Genomic DNA, 18966 nt, shown 5'->3' on the forward strand with positions numbered 1-18966 from the left:
CATACAGTACGAATACTAGGTTAGGGCTATTGAGTGAGAAATCATTTTATGGATGAACATGTTTGTCACTTTAAACCCTCCAGAAAAAAAAGGGAATTTTTTTTTCCTCTCTCATTTTTGGTAAAGTGAGGACATTTTGGCCCATCCTCACTTTCTTGCACCCACAGTAAAGGGCTGTTTAAGGGTCAAGACTTTAGGTTAGGGGGATGCATTATGTAAGTGGATGTCCTCATGGTTAAATGTGGTCCTGGAAACATCTAGTGTAGAGGGAACTACCATCAATGTGACTTTCAGTCATGTGGCAGGTGTTTACATTTCTTCGTCTCTGTGGATTTTGTCAACAGCATTACGACCGCGCAAAATGCAGGCATGAGACTTTTCAGGTGTGTGGTCGAGATCGAAACGAAGGCCTTGTTCGAGAACGGGTGTGATCAGAACGTCGCAGCCGGCGTCATCTCATTGCACGATTGTTTCTAGTTTTTTTTCTTAATGCTAATGCTTAATCTAGTTTAAGAACCGTTTTCAGAAACCTTTTGCTTTTTGCACACTTTTTACCGTAGCCATGAATTTAAATGTAAAAAAAAGCATATTTTTCCTTAGGTTTGCACTTAGTGGCTCTTAACGAGAAAATTAAAACATTAGAAAATCACAGACATCTCGTTAGCAAAAGTATTCAGATCATTAGTTCAGTATTTTGTAGAAGCCAGCAGCAGCAGCGACATCTTTCAGTCTTCTTTTGTAAGCCTCTGTACTCTTGGATTTAGGAGGTTTCTTCGAGGCAATAGTGAATCCAAAACAATAGAAATTCCATCTCACTTTATCACAACTGACTTTTTTTTTTTTTTTTTACTTCTTAACTGTGTATTACGAGACAAATAGACTTTTTACTATGTTCTTTTTGCAGGTAACTTTATTGTAGATTTTAGTTGTGTTTCTGAGTTTCGACTAGAGGTATCTACTCTTAAAGATTGGATTCTTTAAGCTTTACTTTTTTTCCAACGAGGATTTGAACCCAGCCAGCAGGGGGCGCTCACTGCCCTCCCTGTTGTCCTGAATACCTCACTGTTAACTTCACTGTTTACAACATGAGCAAGGAAGGCGGAGTGAACTAATACATCACACGTTAGAGCTGTGGATGGGTTTTTGTGCTGTACATGATCTGGAATAATAAAGAATAATTTCAAATCTGAATTAACTTGTGTTTTTTTGTTTTTTTGGACGTCACAAAGCGATGTGGCTCAGCATTGTGAACATCTTGTTGCACACCTACCACTGGTGCAATGCAATCCAAATCAACAGCATTAACTCATGGATCCAACCTGTTTTCCCAGCATGCTTTGGGTGCTTTAACTCCAAGCTCGCAGAGCTGGCGGGTTGACGATTGAGAGGCAAAACCGTGTCGATTATAGAACCTTTTATTTCAAACGAAACCATTAAGAGAAAGACATTTCACTGGGATTTAACAGTAGTCTCTTTTCCTTATTAAAATCCGTTGTTGAAACATCAATAAAAATACTTCATCGCATCAACCGAGAACATTAACGTCCGAGAGACACAACCCTATTCTGTTCAGCTCATTTTTGGACAAGTCATATAGGCGAGAGACAGAGAGAGAGAGAGGAAGACGGCTAGACCGGTGCTAGATATTTTCAGCATTCAGACACTTTGGAAAAACCGCGTCACCAATGTGTTTACCATATATATAAAAAGACAAAATGCATACCGACGTTAGTAAGTTTAAACAATAAGGCCCACAGGGAGAGAAAGCGAGACAGCACCAGTTCACCTGCAATACATCCCACAAGAACCAGACATAGGGCGGCTATGTCTAAGTGTTCTGGATTCCTCTGTAGGAAGTAAGCCTCCGACACTATTCCTATCCGACAGTCGACAACTAAAAATAATTATACAGGTAAGCTAAAACTCACAAAATTAATACACAATCTGACATCCCACAAATATGATATAAGACACTTTACATAAAGACACTTGTGGCAAAAGTATTTCTGCCCACAATTTTCAAAAATGGCCGTGATAGAGGGTTTAAAAAGAGGCATTCAAGTTAATATATGCGTTTGAATCATGAATGATGATATTAAAGGGTTCCATTATGGGTAAAGGTAGGCGAAAGGCACGAAAGACATCCGGCTTCGTCTAAATCAGTCTTCATTTGTTCCATAGTGGCACCTCACCTCTTCACGGTACAAAAAAAATAAAAAATAAAACTATGAGAGGTTCATTTATGCTTCTAAAAGCCCTTCTGCTCTACACCCATGCAGCAGTAACTATGATAGCAGCGCACCTCTGGCTCCTTGACGTCAAGTCACGGCAGTATTTTCACACACAGGTTATTGATCTAACACGGTTACAATTCTATTTTCTTCCTCTTTATCGTTTCGCCACGCGGCTGGATTCATTCAGCCTTGGCACCAAGAGCTTGGTGCGGCGTTTGTTCTACCACAGGTCCAGGTTTTCCGTCTTGGAAAATCCCGGTTCTTTGCGGAGCTTCCAGTAGGTTCCGTTGTACCGCCACACCTCGTTGCCGGCGTCATCCAGCGATTTGCTGTGAAAACAGACGCACAAAGGAAGCCGTTAGTGACTAGCCATCACCTTGACAACGCTGCTTAGAAAAGAAATCTTTTTACTGAGGCTTTAGTACGGGGGTGTCAAACATATGGCCCGCAGGCCAAAACAGGCCCGCCAGAGGAGCTAATCTGGCCCGCAGCATGAACTTGCAGAAATTACATAGAAGATTACTGGTATTTGGGAAGGTTCATTAAGAATATGGGATGTCCTATATTCATCATGGTCGTTTTGTAAAAGGATAGCTAATGAGCATTTTAGTGCATCAGGAAAATGTTCACAGTCCGGTTAGCTTGAAATCAAATTGGGGCCTCTGAACTAAAATGAGTTTGACATCCCTGCTTTAGAACTACCCACTGGTGACTGCCACCTAAAACTACGTACATTAATAGGTCAAGTATCGTTATTGTATAAACAAAAAAAAACATCTTTTATACTCAGACTATGAGTCATTTATAATTGTTTTCAAACTGTTTTTGTTTTGTTTTTTATGAAAAAAGACCAGAAAGGTAAGGACTTGGTCAGGACAATGTAGGTACGATCAACTTTACAACATATATATCAGGTGCAGCACAAGCTTTTATATGTGACAATCTGGTTAAGCTTAGCTTAGCACAAAGATTGGAAACTAGGTAAAACAGCTAGCCTGACTATTTTGTTCAATCACTATAAATACCAACAACCTTTGGTTATATCTCCATCAAATATTGTTGTCTTTGTAAGAAATTAAATAAGCTACAACCAAATTAGAGATAAATAATCCTAATGCCATACAATGTTATTCAGTGTTTAGCAACCTGTGTTAAACAAAGCGCACATTTGCAAAAGAAAAAGGAAATTTATGGTTTGTTAAGAGACACCTCATCATCGTACCGTTAAACCCTTGAAGAAGAAGACACAAGATGCTCTGCAGCTTTAAATTTAAACATATTTTCCATCCTCTCGCAAGCCCCGCGTAACAGGACTAACTGTTAATAAGTTGATATAAAACGACTTTAAGATTTCCTCACCGGAAGAATCTTGGAACGTGCTCCTCCCCTTTCTTGGCCATCTCCTTCCTTCTTTCTCTCTGCTTCTGCTCCACTTCGTCCTTCATTTTATCGGCCTCAGTTACTTTCCCCTCCTCCAGGAGCCTGATGAGAAGAAGCGAAGGAATTAATACAAAAAAAAAAAAAAGGGGGGGGGCAGCAATTGAGGTGAAAACCAGTAAATCAAATGTGCTCCAAAACATTATTTGTACCTCTGGTCTGGTCTGAAGCGAGTGTCTGTAGGTGGAAGGACATCCTTCAAGTCTGGAGTCAGCTCATTTAGTTCTCTGGCGTAACGTGAGAAGCCGTAGAACTGGAAGTGGTCGTCGGGTTGCACATCTGAACAGGAAATAGCATCATGTATATTAGAAGATCTGGTGGACTGTGACAAATCTTAAGTCTAGATGTTGAAGGACATACAGTACAACTGAATTGCGATATCACAATAGTGTGACAGGGTATTTTGAGGACTTTGACTTGAAGCAATGCGACTCACTGGGCTTCCAGATGCACTTTGGTGTAGGCAGAGTGTCACAGAAGATGCCTTCATGCCAGAGGCCTCCGAAGCGATGGACCACTTCTCCGGCCTTGTCCAGAACCACGCCCTGCACCTCGTTCTTACTGTTGTCTGAACTCCAGTACCGAGACTGGAACGCGGTGAGAAGAAAGTCATTGTTAGACAGGGACTGAGGACAAGCATGTATATTGTGCTTCTTTCTGTAAAAGCAGTGAAGGGGAGACGCTGGCTAAACGAGGAAGGGAAAATCTGTCCCGTGTCCTGACCTTGACGAAGGTGATCTTGCAGGTGCACACGTCGCTGTTTTTGTTTCTGATGACCACCTCGCCGTAGTGCTCCAACCAGCGCTGCAGACTCAGCACGTTGTGGATACACGTCACTGCCTTGTTCCATTCATAGTGATCATCGTACCTATGCACACAGAGATAGTTGATGCAGAAATGTTTAAACTTACTTAGAAATTTATGCAGATTGTGTATGTACACCTCTCCCTCAAAAATGGGTGGTGCAAGACCTGCTATTATCTGCATTACTGTGTGACTGGTGTGGCTAAATGTAGCGACTTACTTGGGGAGGCTAACATTGACCATTCCAGAGGACATGATCTCCACCGACTTCCCCCAAAACTTGTACTTCCATCTCTGATCTGAGAACAGAAAGAACGAACGGTTGGGTTCGACTCCACCGGCTCAAAGTACATAAGAATAAAGCGCTTATTAGTAAACACTCTTACCTTGCCAGAAAGTGAAGTTCTTTGACTCTGCATGACAGGCAGAGACGGGTGGATGATGGCTGACCTGAAAGCATTCAACACATCATCAAGAGTCCGTTCAAAACCAAATGTCGAAGTTTAGTCGTGTCCTTTCTGGCGAATTACCTGCTCGCCGACGTACTGAAATCCTCGATCTTCTCTGTGATTCTCGTACGTTTCTCCCAGGACAGGGTTGAAGGGTTTGTAGCGATACCTCCACGTTGCCCAGGCGTAACCGGAGATGGAGAACGCTGCCACATAAACCTAGAAGCATGCGGAATTTTCCTCAGTCATTCACGAACCTTGCACTAAGCGCGACTGCATCTCAACTCCAGCTCGTTCGGAATCTTAAGTAAACTCACCATTCTCTCGTAAGGATCGTCAATGGTGTTGGCGATGTCCAGCAGGTCGCTGTACTCGAGCTCTTCGCTCAGTCTCTGCAGCAAAGACACCGGCTCGTTGAGAGCAATTGGCATGGAGACTCTGGACAGATCTTTGCCGATGTTGTTGTACAGGATGGTCATGATGCCAATGTGGCCGTTATCTGTTCCTGGGGCAGGGAGGGAAGTGCGGCGACCTGGATCGGAGCAACACAAAACAATGTAAGGCGTTCTAGGAAACTAAAAGCGCCTTATCAGAGGAAATTAACAAAAGCGGTTGAACAACAAAAAGTCAAATTCACACAGATACAACACAACCTTAACGTTGCGCGTCTCTAAAGACAACCGGATACAACCTAGGACCAGTAGAAGAGGGTACAACCTTTAGGGTAATGCTTCCAATACAGCAGCTCATATTAGGGGCTTCCAAAGAAAGTTTTGGTAGCAGGGGTTAGGGCTAGGGTTAGGGTTTGGTACCAGCTCAAATATTACCTGGTTTAAAATTGACAAAACTTGTAGGTTTGCCCATCAGTAGTCAGTTCTGTCACGACAGTTTGCCAGATTTTTAGAAAACTATTCTAAATATTGGCCCGACAGCCACAGCAAGCTTATCTGATCACTGTTTAAGTGAAACGCATCACGCAAACATGCATGTCTGAGTTATACCGTCACTTTTACGAGCAGCAGCAGCAGCAAAACTGTCCTGTTTGACGACGGAATTTCTAGTTGTCTTTATGTTTACCTTCTTATACAATATTAAAAGTCATTTGACATGATCAGAAGAAGTGATTTGTGCCTGTAGTGCGAGATGTACTTTTGAAACTGGTTGAGATTTTTCTTCGTTTCGTCTGACTTGTTCTTTCATACAGTTAAAGAACTTTGTTTTCGTTTTGGCTTTTTGAATATGAACATGTCCATGACAAAGACTTTAGACAACGTATTCCTGTTGGACAACATAAGCGGTGATGTTACCTGTATCGGCGGGCACCAGTCTGGGTTTGTCATTGGCGCTGTTCAGACTGGCTCTGTAGTGGAGGGCGGCAGTGGCTATGGAGGGGAGAGTTGGTTATTTTTTCTGTTTTGTTTTACTTGTTGTTGGGAGGAGGATTTACTGGTGCATGTAACAAGCTAGGTAATCACTCACAGTGTCCTTCTTCAGGCTCTGAAGTGCTGGTAGTGGTGATGTCGCTCAGGCCTGACTCGTCCGAAGCCTCGGCCTCCGATGAGGTTTCGCACACTATCACCTCGCTGGCATCGAAGTACTCCGCCATGGAATCGGCCACCGAGGGCGCACGGTGGCTGTGGCGGCTCAACATGGATGGCGTCCTCTGTAAGGGGGAGCAAATGAGGGAGAACGGGATTTGTAGTTTAAGTTGTAGTTTTAAATCTGTTCCAGTGACAAGTCTGCAGAGAATCATAGCAGAGTAAGAGATAGTTCTGATCAGGAGCCAACAGGCAGATGGAGTGACACGCATGCAAGAAACAAAGAGGACAGATACACGAAGCTCAAACACACCCACAAAACGTCTGTGCACGTTGCTCTGTCATCAGACTCATAGGTGGATGAAGTGACACCAACCACCCCACAAAATTGTCCTTGATTCGTAATTATTGGAATTCATTTGGAAGATGCTCCATGAAGTGATTTTTTTTTAATCAGTTTCACCTTGATTTTGAAAATGACTGCAAGAGTCAAAAAAAGAAATAACCAGCACACTGCAGTACCGCAGTACACACCTGGTCCGGACGGACGGTGCAGAAGGATTCTTCAGTAGACTCAGAGGACAGGGAAAGTGAGTGGACTTTGGTCAGACGGGACTGTATGTCAAGCTACACACACACACACACACACATGCATGCACACATACACAGACCAGCCATGCAGGACAAAACGCAGAGAAAAGACAGAAAATGAAAAATAAAAAAAATGATCAGGATGTCTTGCAGACTCCATAACTCTCGCAGAGCACTGGGCGCTAAGGAGTCGGTCAGTTACTACCCTGTGTTGCTGAGGTCTTACTTAAGGGAGAGTGTTGGGTGATTGGTAATCAATCAGGTTTTAGGTCGCACCCCAGAAATATAGTAATTTACAATAAATTCAGGGGTTGTGCAAGATTTAAATAGTTGAAATTAGAGGAGGAGGAAGAGATATCTTGACTTTTAATCCCTCGTTTAGCATGAGCTCAGAAAAAAACTGGAGCCATATTAGTAATTCTTAATGCAACTCAGTAGCACTGTCATTTCACCCTTTCTATTAAGATTAAGAAAACCTTTATTTGTCCCGCAATGGGGAAATTGCAGTTTACAACAGCATACAAAGGAATGCAGTATGTGTTGCTCACTGTGTACACAGAATCACAACCAGCTGCTAGGCAACCAACGACAATATAAAACCCAAAATCACAGCAACTGAATGGAGGACGGTCCAAGCGCACAAGCACATGCAGTGTGGGCAGGAAACAAGCAGAAGAAAGCTCATGCGACACCGAACAAAAAGGAGACTTGGCGCTGTCAGCTTGGCAGCAGGAACTAAAAAGGGAAACTCGTCCGACACAAATGCAGTTTCAGTTTGTGACAGTCCTTTTGTGTGTGTGTGTGTGTGTGTGTGTGGAGAGAGGTGGAGAGTGAGAGAGAAACACTCGAGGTGTGTTCCGTCAGGTCACACCTGTGCTAACTTGCGCCTATCCTGACAAGAAACAGCCCAAACCTGCTTAACAGTTTCACACAGCATCTCACCAACAGACAGCGAGGGCTTGGCCTCCATTGTTTAGTTTGTTTCCACAGTTGGTACTTATATTTTGTGCCAATAATCAGTGTTCTATATCCAAAGATAATGAGGAACATGTAACAGGGAGTGGTGACGTTTGTGTCTGTATCTGATCAATCAAGACGAATCGGAGGAGAGTGTTGTTTTTATTATTTTGTAGCCCAGCTGTGCGTCCTTCTTAGCGTGTGTGTTACCTCAGACAATGTGCTGCAGAGTGTGGTGAGCTGCTGTGAGGTGTTCTGCCTCATGTCCGGGCCGGTCCAGGCCTGCCTCAGTCTCTCTCTCTCCATGGTCAAGACGTCATGAACGGACTTGAGTGAAGCATGAACTGCAACACATAAAACATATTACTCACGGTGGCTCACAAGAGTAGGAAAAAAAACCCAAATATACTTCCTGAAATTGCAAAATTGATTAAGAAGTCAACCGACTCCTTCTATTCTGAGAATTTCAGACAGGCCGTACCCCTCTGAGAGACGGTGCAGATGTCCTGGTGGAGCTTCATGGCCTCAGGTGAAGTGCCCTGCGGGTTGGACAGCTGAGAGTAAACGTAGTTGGGGATGGACTGAACAGAAGCCCCCATTCCAGAATTACAGTTTGTACTCAGGTGGCTGGAAGTGAACTGGAGAAGAACGAGAGGAGAGAAATGGATTGATTTCACACTAAAAGACAAGATGCAACAAAAACAGGACGGATCACAACGCTGCATATGAAGCTAAACATTTCAAATGATTCAAGATTAATTAAGACTATTAAAGTTCTCACCATTCCTCCCATTGCTTCAACACGGGACAAGGTCCTGGAGTGACCCGACACTCTCCCAGACTTTTTCTTGGGTTTCTCCAGCGTAAGATTCTGAAAACAGACCATAATATAGAGTCGTTTTAAAGTTATTCTACTGCTCAACAGTTCATAAAAGTCTTAAAAGCCCAGTGGTATTTACGCAAATGAATTCTATTTGAAGAGTCTCGTGTTCACACTGGTGACCACAGTACTTACCTGCATGCTGATTCGCATCTCCAGATCTGTGTTTGTGATCGGCAGGCCGCCTTCCAGCCAGTGAAGTTTCTGGATGAGCTGAGCCAGTTCAGTCAGCTCTGCTTGACAGCGAGACAGGTCTGACAGATAGTGGGACAAAGGCCGCAGTTTAGAAATGAAGAGAACAAACAGCCGTGCAAAAATAAGAGTTGTGTATCTGCTGTTCGTTGTTCAAATGTGAGGAAATATGATCAATCAGAGAGGTGGTCCTCACCGTTGGAGGTCGCGTCGATGTCATGAGTCTGCTGCAGCCAGGCTGCCACCTTGCTGTTCACCCCTGGGTGAGAGGCAACAGCTGGAGCGGGGCTTGCCATCTCTGGGTGGTACACTGATGCCATGCTGGCATACTGGGAATACTGGAGGATAAAACACCACAGTTTAAATCACAGAAAGCAACCTCACAGCTATTAATTAATCGCCACTGGACAGATATTTTTGTATATACTTTCTTCGAGTCTCAACCTGCTCAACAGGAAGTAGTGCTCAGCTCCATTAGCCTCTCAAAGATATGATAATTGCAGGCTGCCTTGTTTTGTATCAGATGGGACCTTTATCTCATCTACATTTTCAGATAACTTACTAGAGTAGGTATGTATACTGACCGCTGCTCTGTTTTGATGGGCGAGACCGGACATCGATGGCAAAGTGCTCTGGCCCGCAGAGAGAGCGTGGAGGACTCCACGGTGGACGCTCATCGCCTCGTTTTTTCTATACACACGATGGGCGCACAGCTTGGTCAGCCAGATGTAGAAGAGGTCGTGGCTCTTTGCCTTACATGGGGGAGAGAGAGGAAAACAAATAAGACACAGTAGAACTAAGGGAGTGGATTATGAATGCTGAGAATACATGTTTAAGTTTGTAGCTACCTTAAGGTGGTAGAGGTTGTCTCCAGCATCCAGGTCTATGCGTTTGGACTTCTTGTTCACGGACATTACAGCCAGGCTGACGTCCAGTGAGCCATGTAGCTTCCCTCTCTGTATCTAAAAACAAAACAATGGCACAATGTGGTCACCATCTTTTGCCATCTACTCAAAGTCTAAGACAGCAACTGAATAAACACACCAGAAAAGACTTCATGGATGTGAGGCAGTAGTTTTTTTTGTTGGTTACTTACATCTTGCTGTGCCTTTGAGTACTTGAGAATGCCTTTCTCCAACATGAAGTATCTCTGCCGAGAACCAATGACAGTGAAACGTTAGAAACAAAACAAAGGCAATCCAGCATTGACACTGGTGTTGCCCACTAGTTAGTAGTTTAAAATCTCTGCTTAGGTGATCTTAACCCAGCACATGTTTGCATCTTGATCCGACATCATTAAATCAACTGACAATAATCAGCTACTTAGATTTCTTCTACAACATGCTCACCTTGTGCCAGCCTTTGAGTGGGTACTTCCTCCTCTTCATCAGATAGCCCTCGCAGATCCCAGGGATGGTGAGGTCCAGAGAGGAGCTGGGAACCGAGCACGCATCCAGGTGCTGCAAGTCGTCCATCACCTCCCAGTGTCGAGACTGATGCAGACAGAGAGGACGCTTTAACAAATGGCTTGAAAAGACACAGGGGAAACATCGCATTCACGAGAACCAAAAGGACGGAGGGGTTTGCAACCCCTTTGAAATAAAATAAAAATCTAACTCTATGCATTTCTGAGACACCGTATTCGCAACAATGGGTTGTAAGTGCTTAAAAACGGTTGCTAGTCAAAGCCATCGGGTATTTTCGTTCCTTATATTCCACGTGTTTCTAAATTGCAGAGGGGTAGTCCTAAACGTGAAGAGCTAATGACAGAAACAAATATGTATGCAGTGATGAAAACTGTTCTTTGTTTAGGACATAGCTATACTGTGGAATCTCAGTGACGCGCAACATGCTCATCTTTTTTCAGTAGACAGAAAAATACAACATACAGTAATGTTCTCTAAATGGAGATTGATAAAGCCATTGTACAGCATTAGCTTAGATGCTAAATGTTTATGTCGAGACTTTTTTTTTTTTTTTTAACCTGTTTTGAATGCTTAGACGAGCCAGAGCTGTTGTTCCGTGAATGGCCCGGTTTGAACGTGCTGACTGGGGATTTATCGAGGCCGCTGATCACCGACTGGCTGCTGCTCAGAGGTGGAGGACACACCTGAGGGTCCATCGGCACAAAGTTATAAGGATAGCGCTGCATGGAGAGAGAGGGCCTTCAGGTCGAGTTGTATCTCATTGCAAAGCACGCGGCACTGTGAAAGTTAAAAAATTGTCAGAGATAAGTATTAAATAAATGTACAGAAACACAATTGAGTTTAAATAAAAAGTGAGATTGCACTACTTTATCACCACACTAATACAATTATTAGTCATCTTGATTTACACTGAACATTGAACAAGATCCAAACTAGTTTCCAAGGACGCGTGCAAAGGAGGACGTTTCCTTTTAAGGAAACCATGCATGTAAACGTATGCTCAATGTGCTCCACCAGATTCCTTACTGCTAAAGTCACTCGTTCAAGAACAAAAGAAGCTTAATTTAGACTTCACCCGACTAGCCCCGTTTTATTATTCAGAGTTGATTACAATTACTTTACAACTACTTACATTTATTCAAGCATTACAGGATGTGGGAAGTTACAATATGTGACAATACCATTACGTAAAGAAGACGGACAATGGAATGCATGTTTAGGATAAAACCAAGAGATGGCTCATTAATTATGCAATGGTTTCTTTCGGGCTTCACCGGGAGGAAAGAATCTAGAAGAAACACCTAGAAGAGATACAAACAGCTCATTCCGAGTGCTGCAATTCCGATTTCTATTTTTGCACATACGAGCCCGTAAGGCGAAGCATCTGCTGGTAAAGTTCCAGCCTTGAGTTTCAAGAAGTCCGACCGGATTCTGGAAGTTTCTGGCAGGCAGCCATGATTACATGATCATGTGCATAGAGGAAATCTGGATGTTTTCCTGATTGGGTTTGGGATGAATCTCAAGGCACTAATTCTTAGAGACACATTGACCTTATTTCTCTACAAATGCAAGTGTTTTTTTTTTTGGTTTGGTTTTTTCTTTAAATTGTTCAAGAAACATCGTTTTAGGTTCGTCTACCAACATCCACATAATCCTCTTCCAATTAAAGCCAAGATGTAAGCATGGATTACATTTAATAGGAGTAAATGCAATGCTACATATTTAAAAAAAAAAAGGACATGCGTTGATAGAACATGATGCAAAATGACCTGATAATAACCTTTATCCATATAACTAAACTGAGACCTAATGAACTAATGCACAACTGTAGAAAACTTGATGACAACACAGCTGTGTAGAAAGTAGATCAAACTAAATAAATCAATGGAAGGCAGCACTTGAAATCAGGAAAGCCACAGCGGCACAATAACAAATGAAACACACCTGTGTTGGCTGGATGTCTAACAAGCTTCTCCCCCAGTAGTCCACAGCAAATTCCTTCAGCTTTCTCTCAAGTATAAATTGAAGAGTTGCAGGTATTCCTCTCTAAGACGCGCTTTGAAAGAAAAACCCGCTCCGCAATGAGAGACTTTCCTATGAAAAGTCTCTCAGCATCTGAAAGAAGCAGCTCCCTTCTGCTGTCCTCTCTGTTAGACAATGCCACACCTGAGTGAGGATGTGCTTGTCAGACGGGTGCATATCAAAACCGGTGTGGGTATCTGGGCGGAGCTGAAAGTAGAGGAACTCTCCTTCTACCTGGCCAAACAGGCCTGCCAGCTCTGTCATCGCAAGAATGACAGAGCTCTTTAGCAGATCTGCAGTCAGTAGATGCGCGACACAAATAGTAGGAGCCTTAAAATCAAATCTGTGATGTGTGTGTGTTAAAGGTCAAGTAAATAAAGGCGAATAAATTTAAATCATGCCTTAAAAAGGCCACCAACTTCACTTTCATTCTGCAATATGGCATTTGGTTCAGTGCCCTCAAAATACTTGGACTTAAAAAAAAAAAAAGAAAAAAAAAAGGGCTCACAATAGACGCAAATTGCAAAATTTCCTTATGAAGTAATTACTGAGCCTTTTTAAAAATGTGAGCATCATAAAAAATATTCAGGACTTCTGCAAGAATCAGCCATCTTGTGTCAGAGCCACAGGTAGGATAGGGTAGAGTACTGAGGAATGTACAAACACCAGCTACGTGTCGGCTTTTTAACAATGAAAACAGAGCGTGACAGGCTTTTCCATTTTAAATTTAGTGGGGGGTTAACGTCAACCCAACATGGCACTCTCAGTAACGGCGCGTGTACACACACTGCAATGGTGCCGGTTCAGGTAAAACGTACCTGACAACTTCTAACGTTAAATTTTAAAATTAGAAACAAACCGTGTTCCTCATTCTTTTATCTTGGTCTAAAAATACGTCCGTGTGTCGTTTGATTTCACTCCATATTAGCAGCATGTAATGTTTCAAGCAACGGACTTTCACTATCAAAACTGCCTCCCACCTGCAGCTTTTTATGCTGCTTTTGTGTTGACTGCCACACCTTTGACAGGATGATTTAGAGAAGAGGGAGAGAGAGAGAGAGAGAGAAATATGATAAACATCTGGAATTGGATGCCAGAAATCCAGTAAAACGTTTAGTTCTTGGAGGAACTTTTTCAGTAGTGAGAGACCAGTCATACTTAACTAGACAAAACATTCCTTGCATGATTTGCACTACATGTCATTGTTTTAATTGCATCGCCTGGTTACAGAATCATTTCATAATATATTTTTTAACAGATACAAGTTACAGTGCTGCCGAGCCGCAGCCCTTAAAGGGAGGCGAATTTATTTGACTGCATTTTTTTTTTCCTGCCTTTTTTGCTTGTTTATATTCGTTATGTGAATTGGCATTATTTTACAGTATGCTCAGACTTAAATAATGCTTACATGACACAAACACTCACATGGGGGGGGAGGGGGGGAAACAAAATTTCTTAAAGCAGATAACTTAGAAATCTCAGATGTAAATCTAAGAGCCTTTGTCCCCTCCATTGCAGTGGAGGTACATGCCGTTTTGTTTATGATCCTCAGATCGCTCAACAAAGGCATTTTAAAAATTCAGCAGCAGTTCCTCTTTCAATAAACTAAACCCGCTACACTAAGGGCAGGTACAAAGGACAGGTCTTAAATTGGTGCCAGTTCTTGGTCAATCAGAAATGTACTATCCTTAAAATCTAGGAGCGTGCACTACAGTAATTCGTTTGTGTGCTTAATGTTAATTAAATCTGGAAAATACTTGAATGGGTGTCACCGTCAACAAAGCTCAAAGGATAATACTTTATGAATAGCTGGCTTTAATAGTGGAAAAGCTGGGAAGAGGATATAATTTCGGTGCTTAGGATTGTCTGGGAAAAGTGGTCAAGCCAAAGTAACACCTGTTATTGGATAAAACAGCTTTATAGTTTTTAGCTTTATAAAATATCAGTGAAAAGGTTTATTATAATACTTTCTCTGGTACCTGTAAGTTAGTTATTTGCATATCTCACCACAGAAACACACACACACAAAAAAAATGCATGGATCTTTTAAACTCCGTTCAACAATTAACAAAAGCCATGATTTTCTACAATAAATAAAGGGCTCACATTGATCACTGGTGTAGTTAGTTATACATTTTAATCCTATTAAATGGAAGAAGAATCTTGATAAGAGCACTGCTTTGTATCAGTACAGGTAAAATCCTAACAACGGACACACAAATATCACTGAGAATAGGCAGAACCACCACTGACAAACAATTCCCCTGAACAGTAACACAGGGCATTATGAATGGAAGGATGAAACGCCTTGAACCACTCATTTTTAACCCTGCAGAAGGAGCAGCAGCATCTTTAAGAGCTCAGGAGGGCTGACCCAATAGCTACCATGCATATACTGCAAAAAAAACAGCTAAGGCTGTGCATAGCATGTTATTGCTGAATCTGGAGTCCAGACCAACACTTGTTTTTCATGTTTCTTGAACTTTTCCGAAACCAGTCATGTGTGTTCCTGTGCCAGACTGCATCATTGTGGGGATGGGTGCTGCCATCAAGGAGTGTCATTGCTATGGGGTGGAGGTGCCTGGTCTGGTCTAGGTGGGTGCTACAAGTCTAGGTAACATCCGCGTCCAAAAGTTTCACACCAGAACATTGTATTGTCACAAGATGATCAATGTTATTCACATCTCCTGTCAGTGGTCATAATGTTGTACGTGATCCGTGCATTAAACACCTTATCTGTGCTCCATCTAGTTGTCTTGGTCACCCACGTTGTCAAGTCTAAAAAAAATACCTAACAGCTGATGTCACAACCCAGGTAAGACACTTTTATGATGACTCATTTAGCAGGACAGAGGACCTCATGTTAAGTATGCAACAATCATGTTAAGTATGCCGTCTGACCAGTCAACCACAGAGGAGCAAAACTTCAACTTCCCCTGAGCAGAAAACCAGGTGCTGTGCTAGCTAATAAAAGAACATCATGTTTGAATTCCATGAACTCCTTCAGCATCATGTTTTCTCCAAGTCTATGCTTAATATGTGCAAATAAATCCATCGGTCTGACACTGGGACACTGAATGGTGAGATATGCCATTATTATTTTCATCTGTGTTCATTGAGGGTTTTTGGTCTCGCTATTTAATAATGAATTAAAATAAGTTATGAGGATGTGTTCCTTCCACGAGTACATTAATGTAACAAAATGCAAAACGCTGACTCATGCCAAAGAGAATCTTTCTGATGATGGATATTGTTTTCATATTTACTTTGTACTGTACACTGTTGACCTAGATACACTACTGTAGTACTCAAGTATTGTCCAGAACAATCTGTTCTGACAAATTCATGTCTATGTGATGTCACCACAGACAAGGCTGACACCTCAACAAACTGGTTCATTCTCTTCTCTCTAACCTCCATCTTTCAGTCCGTTCCTCCTTCCAGGAATGCGCCAGAGCAACATGCATGGGCCGTTCGTTCACATGCGACTGCGATGGAAGCTCTAGCTCAGTTTACGGGGATGTTTACAAGCCTGCGTTCCAGCTCGTGAGGCAGTTTTGCAATACAGTGTGTTGAACCGAAGGAAAAGTTGAACCCGTTGTCTTCCACACTGTGGACAGGTAGTGGTGTTATACACTGCCTGGGCAAAAAAAAAAAATAGTCGCCACCTGGATTTAGCTAAGCAAATAGGTACAAGCCTCCTATTGGATAACTGCTGCATAGGCGATTATTTTTCAGCAGTTATGTAACACCAACTGATGCAATGAGCAGCTTCTCATTTCTTAAACAACCACGTCTGAAGACACATCCTGTGGTCGTGGAAAAGATGCTAGTCTGTTTAAGAAGGGTCAAATCATTGGCATGCATCAAGCAGAGAAAACATCTAAGGAGATTGTAGAAACTACTAAAACTGGGTTAAGAACTGTCCAACGCATTATTAAAAACTGGAATAATAGTGGGGAACAATCGTCGTCATCTGGAAAAAAAATCCTGATAAACGTTTGGTGAAATCAAATCAAAGAAAAACAACAGTAGAACTCTGTGAAAGAGTGGTTCAGGGAGCACGAGACATCATTTTCACACATGGATTGGCCACCACAGAGTCCAGACCTTAACCCCATTGAGAATCTTTGGGATGTGCTGGAGAAGGCTTTGCTCAGTGGTCAGACTCTCCCATCATCAATACAAGATCTTGGTGAAAAATGAATGCAAATAAATCTTGTGAAATTGCAGAAGCTTATCGAAACAATGCCACAGCTAAAGCTGAAGGTGGTCCAATGAAATATTAGTGTGTGTGACCTTTAGTTCTTTTATTTAGTTCTAAGAAAAAATATCTGAATAGTTTTTCGAGGATGGGACAAAGTCATCTAAATACATACATCAATAAATACAAGAATATGGTCTGTAGCCCTTTTTTTGTGGCCAGGCAGTGTATATTAGAACCCTTCTCAATGTAATTTACAGTTTCCTTGTTTTTGTGGCAGTATCTTAGATAATGCTGTAATGCCACGAACAATTAATATTGGGGTGGTGCCCAATATTGAGATGACATATAACTCGATAAATAAACAAGTAAAAGAATTTAAAGAAGTGGTTTTGCATTGCAGGATAATACATTTTTGGTTCCATGTACCAAATTCAGGATGAAGAACTTTGTGTTCACCAACATAGCTGTATAAAAATATATTTTATTTTGTGTGAATTTATCTACAGTGAATTTGTCTCCAAATATTTCCATGCTTTTTTAGCCATAGGAATAACCTTTAATAAGAAATTTAGAGAATTTATTTAAAAATATATAATGATTAGAACGCATATTTGTGCTGTATTTACTTGGAATATACTAGATTTATTTAAATGTACTGTGTCCATTTTACCAGATTAAACTGAAACCGCATAGAGATTTGTTATGTTTGAGGAGACAAATTGGTGACATTTTTAATATTTTTGTGTATATTTGAATTCTTATATTTTAATATTATTTCCTTTTAGTGACTGTATCTGATACTAATCTACAACCAAAGTCAAATCTGGCACAAAAGTTAGCCCACAATGTGTCTTTCTGTCCTCATAAGGAAAAGTATGAAGATGCAGCAACCTACGAAATTAACCAATGACCCTGTCTTTGTAAACGTGAGCGTAGTTTGATTTAATATCCCAATTGTTCTCAGATTTGAGGTGGTTGCCAAATCCCAAACCAACACCCAATTGACTTTTTTATCTACAAAATAACAGAAATTGGTGAAGAAAAATGGCAAATGTGATGTTCAACATATCAAGCCAACTTTTTCTTTTTTCCCCCACGACAAGATATTCAGTTTTCTATGACTTCCCTTTAGGGCACCCTTTTCTGCCATTCTGTCAATAATTACATCCTAACAAGGCCTAATCTGAGGTAATTTTTAATTTCAAAGCACAAAAATCACTGCAGGCCCACTTGAGATGCTGTAGGAACTGGACATATTTTGTTTTTTGATTATCAGAATCACTGCCGAGTTTGGAAATCTCCTAACAGGAGAACGCTTTTCGTTGTTAAGACACAAGCAAACACACCTAACTGGCTTTGATTGAAAAAAAAAAAAAACATGACCTACAATAAAAACAGGTTCAGTTCGAGCGAACAACACCCACCGGCGCAACACAGCGTGAGAAACTGTAAGAGACGTTTTATTTTAAATATGGACGACATGCGGAGGCTTGTTTCACGCATGTTGCTTCGTTAAGTGACACGCCAAACTGCCGTCGTCTTTGTTTTTGCTGTCAAGTCACAAAATTAAATTTTAAAAAACGCTTAAAAAAAGGTTACTTCGCCATACAAAGAAAATAAGAGTACCGTTAAATCACACGCGAACGTTAAAGACATTTATAACCCCACAACTTTTAATTGGGCTCAAACATTTAACTCGAGTGAAACGGTGCAGTTTTCCCAAACAAGAACTCACCAGTTTAAGTTTTTCTTGTGAAGTTTCGCCCTGCCCGACTGAAAACAACCCGCTCAGGTGATGAAAGCCCTCTAGCAGCCCTCTAGCAGCCCGCCCGCCTGCACAGCCTGTAGCCTCCACAGCAGCTCCTCGCTTCTGCTACACCTACCCCCGCGCGCGGCTCAGGTAATAATTATCGGCTTTCGCAGGTGCACGGGCGGAACAGGTGCATCATGGGAAACGAGCATCGTCGCATTTCTTTTGTATTTCTTTTTATTTATACTGATTAATTAATTAATTTATGGCAACGTTTAGAATTATTGTAAAGGTTATAAGAAAACCAAAAAAATAAATAAAAATGTACAAATCATAATCACAACTGTGCATCATTATCACATGCAATTAGTATGGTGTGTATAATAATAACAACAATAAAAATAAAAACAAATGTTTTTCGTAAAATTGATCATTGCATTCATCTATTGGTCGTGTCCAATGGGTCATTATTATCAAA

The 18966-nt window shown here is 41.6% G+C and overlaps 1 protein-coding gene across 3 annotated transcripts; it reads right to left on the reverse strand.

Moving 5' to 3' along the window:
- Window positions 1–1399: 1399 nt before the first annotated feature.
- Window positions 1400–18616, reverse strand: LOC311507041 (oxysterol-binding protein-related protein 6-like). Of its 3 annotated transcripts, XM_084571236.1 has the most exons (23): window positions 18474–18616; window positions 11067–11286; window positions 10432–10575; window positions 10179–10232; window positions 9931–10044; window positions 9667–9834; window positions 9279–9420; window positions 9026–9144; window positions 8792–8881; window positions 8492–8648; window positions 8221–8354; window positions 6997–7089; window positions 6404–6587; window positions 6232–6306; window positions 5242–5456; window positions 5006–5143; window positions 4862–4925; window positions 4696–4774; window positions 4395–4539; window positions 4108–4258; window positions 3824–3950; window positions 3594–3716; window positions 1400–2563 (listed from the first exon to the last, which is right to left on the reverse strand). In XM_084571236.1, exons 2-23 carry the CDS (start codon window positions 11232–11234, stop codon window positions 2455–2457), a joined length of 2793 nt encoding a protein of 930 aa, XP_084427362.1. In that variant the 5' UTR covers window positions 11235–11286; window positions 18474–18616; the 3' UTR covers window positions 1400–2454. The 3 variants fall into 3 exon arrangements, with proteins under 3 accessions (XP_084427362.1, XP_084427363.1, XP_084427364.1); XM_084571237.1 differs by lacking the exon at window positions 6997–7089; XM_084571238.1 differs by lacking the exon at window positions 11067–11286 and having other exon boundaries at window positions 18474–18611.
- Between the last annotated feature and the right edge of the window lie 350 nt (window positions 18617–18966).

The sequence above is a fragment of the Chelon labrosus genome (assembly GCF_963514085.1).
Source record: "Chelon labrosus genome assembly, chromosome: 21".
NCBI lineage: Eukaryota > Metazoa > Chordata > Actinopteri > Mugiliformes > Mugilidae > Chelon > Chelon labrosus.